This window comes from Eimeria mitis, genomic scaffold, assembly GCF_000499745.2.
Source record: "Eimeria mitis Houghton genomic scaffold, Emh_scaff1067, whole genome shotgun sequence".
NCBI lineage: Eukaryota > Apicomplexa > Conoidasida > Eucoccidiorida > Eimeriidae > Eimeria > Eimeria mitis.
In genome coordinates this window covers 9364-12117 of record NW_013567405.1, presented here as the reverse complement: position 1 = coordinate 12117, position 2754 = coordinate 9364, and the positions used below count along the sequence as shown (strand labels likewise).

The window sequence follows — 2754 nt, the reverse complement described above, 5'->3', positions numbered from 1 at the left end:
CGCGCAGCAGACAGCGGCCTAAGGAGATGTTGAGATATGGTGATCTATACTCTTATACATATATACACTATTTACACTTTAGTTGTCAGTATATACAGAATATTATTATTGTATACATTATTTCCATTTGCATGTACATCATTAACTTCATATGTGTACACATTAGTAATTATGCATTTATTTTATATATATTTAAAATATAAATATAAATATATATTTATTTATATTTATATATAGGTTTTTATATTTATACCTCTCGTTTCCACAATTTGCAATCGATCTCAATTGTGGAGTCTGGCGAGAATTCGAGCAGAACTTGCAAAGCCGAGGTGGGTGTGCCGATCTGCGCATACACCGCAGCAACGGGGGGGGGGGGGGNGGGGGGGGGGGGGAAAGCTGGCTGATCTGCGGTTAATTTAAGAATATTTCAAGATATAAACATATAAATTAATTCCTTTTTGCATTTCCAATTCAACGAGACACACCTGACATGAAAAGAGCCAAGGAGAGGCGAGCGCTTCCTCGTTCTCGAGCAGCTCCTGCACGGCTGAACAGCAGAAACACAAACACATACACCGCGTTTTGTAAGAGAACGAAGGATTGTTTGAAGGCAGAAACTACATTTATTAGATATTTCATGCATCACAGGAGAAGAGAAACAAGAGAGAGGAAAGAATAGACAAAAAGGCACGACGAACACAGGACAAAGGTGAAAGAATGACAAGGAGAAGATAATACAAGCATTAAACACATCTTATTATTCATATTTGCCTCACCATGTCTACCGGTGTGCGCCTCGGGTTCGAGGTCTGGCACCGACTTGAGTTTCGTTCCTTTTTCGCATGCATCCGTCAGAGCCACCACCTGGTGCTCCAGCCGCTGCACTCTCCGCTCAAGCCGCACTCTTTCTGAGCAAGCGATGCAGCAGCAACAGCAGCAGCACCACCAGAACCATCAGCAGCAGCAACAGCAACAACAACAGCAGAAACAAAAGGCAAAGTGAGGAGGATTTTCCCTTTCTCTAAACCCGAAAAATGGCAACGAATAAACAAAGGAATCAATTTCTGGTTCGACTCAAAGAAGAAGGAAGACAGAGGAAGAACAAGCAGAACAGCAGCAAAACAAACAAAAAGAATAAAGACAGGGAGCAAACAGCAGCAAATATAGCCGTAATGCTTGCATGCGCTGAGGCCTAATTCCTCTATCAGCAACGCCCGCAGCAGCAGCAGCAGCAACTGCAGCAGCAGCAGCAACTGCAGCAGCAGCAGCAACTGCAGCGGCAGCAGCAGACCGACGAACCTACCTTTTTCAGATGCTTGCAGTCGTGCATTTAACTCTCGTACGATTGCCAGCAGGGGGTCGTATTTGGTGACGACGAAAGTTTGCAGCTCAGGGGAGAAGGGACTCGCGTTTGATGGTGTTCGTCCCGCCATCTCGATATATCCATTTGTTCTGTCTTCTTTTTTGTATTTGTTTTACTTCCTTTTTATTTCGTTTTATTCAATTCTCTACTCTCCTTGCTTTTTTTCCCTTTTTATTTATTGTTTATTTCGGTTTGCTGCTTTCTAGTTTCCCTGATTCCCCCGTAGGCGACTCTCCCCGCATCGCCACTGTCAGTATAGGGGAGAAGGAGAGAAGAAAAGAAAAACCAAACGAAATAAAACAAATCAATGAACAGAATTCAAGACGAAGTAACGGGCAGCAGCAGGTACTGCTGCTGCTGCTGCTGCAGGTTACGGGCTGCTGCTGCTGCCCCGTAGGGAAAAATGGTTTGCTGCCGTTGTATTTTAGTTTGGTTTTCGGTAGTTGAAAGAATACACAGAGAAGAGAAGAAGAAACGGAACAAAACAAAGCCCCAATGTTGCCAAAGTCCCCGACGACAGGCGCCAAGCCACTGGTCCTGCTGCTGCCGCTGCTGCTGCTGCTGCTGCTGCTGCAGCTGCGGCTGCCAGCAAGTAAAAAGACAGTTATGTGTAGTTGTAGAACAACAGAAAAATTAAAATTTAACAAACTTATATAATATATATATAATTATACCATAAGCGAGCAGCAGCAACTGCCCCAGCAGCAGCAACACCTGCTGCTGCTGCTGCTGCTGCTGCTGCCGCCAGTGTTGCCGTCTCGAGTTCGTGGTGGGACACGCAGGCATTCACTGTGATTCCGGTTGTATTTGTGCTAATATTTGTTTTCCTTTTATTTTAATGAATTAAAAGTAAATAAATAAGTTTCAATTAAATATAGTTAAATACTTTCATTGTCTTGGCTTTCTCCCAGGACAACAGCAAACGGGGGCAAACGGGCGCCCCCTGCTGCTGCAGCCGCTGCTCCAGTGGTTGTTTTGTTGTATTTGTTGTCTACATCGAAATAAAAACAAAGTGGAAAACAATGAACTATCTGCTTTCTGTCCTGTCTGTCGTCCTTTATCTTTTGGTTGTCTGTTATCTGTCCCTTCTCCCCTGGCTCCTGTCTTGCTGTCTCTCCCGTCTTAGGTCTCTCCTCTCTTCTGTCTGCTGTCCCCTCTCTTCTGTCCCCTTTTTTCTGTCTCCTCTGTTCTGTATCTCTTCTGTCTCCTGTTGTGTTGTTTGTGTGAAGTGGGCCTGTGCATTCCTACTAATGCGGTGCCTGGCAGCTGAGGCCACAGAAGTGCTCAAAAATTGTCTTTAGTGTGAGTTCATTCAGCAATAGGGCTTGGATCTGAATGCATGTGGAGTTGTGTTTTAGAACGAGTTGCAGCAGGATGCGCTGCAACTCTTG

The 2754-nt window shown here is 44.6% G+C and overlaps 1 protein-coding gene across 1 annotated transcript in view; it reads right to left on the bottom strand.

Moving 5' to 3' along the window:
* Positions 1 to 1433, bottom strand: part of EMH_0028700 (Chromosome III, complete sequence, related) — a gene marked incomplete at both ends in the record, with an annotated part of 2105 nt that extends 672 nt beyond the window's left edge. The window contains 4 exons of the mRNA XM_013494185.1: positions 254 to 343; positions 486 to 547; positions 777 to 908; positions 1304 to 1433. Of these exons, the coding sequence (XP_013349639.1) occupies positions 254 to 343; positions 486 to 547; positions 777 to 908; positions 1304 to 1433 (414 nt within the window). The remainder of the gene's footprint in view (positions 1 to 253; positions 344 to 485; positions 548 to 776; positions 909 to 1303) is intronic.
* Positions 1434 to 2754: the final 1321 nt, after the last annotated feature.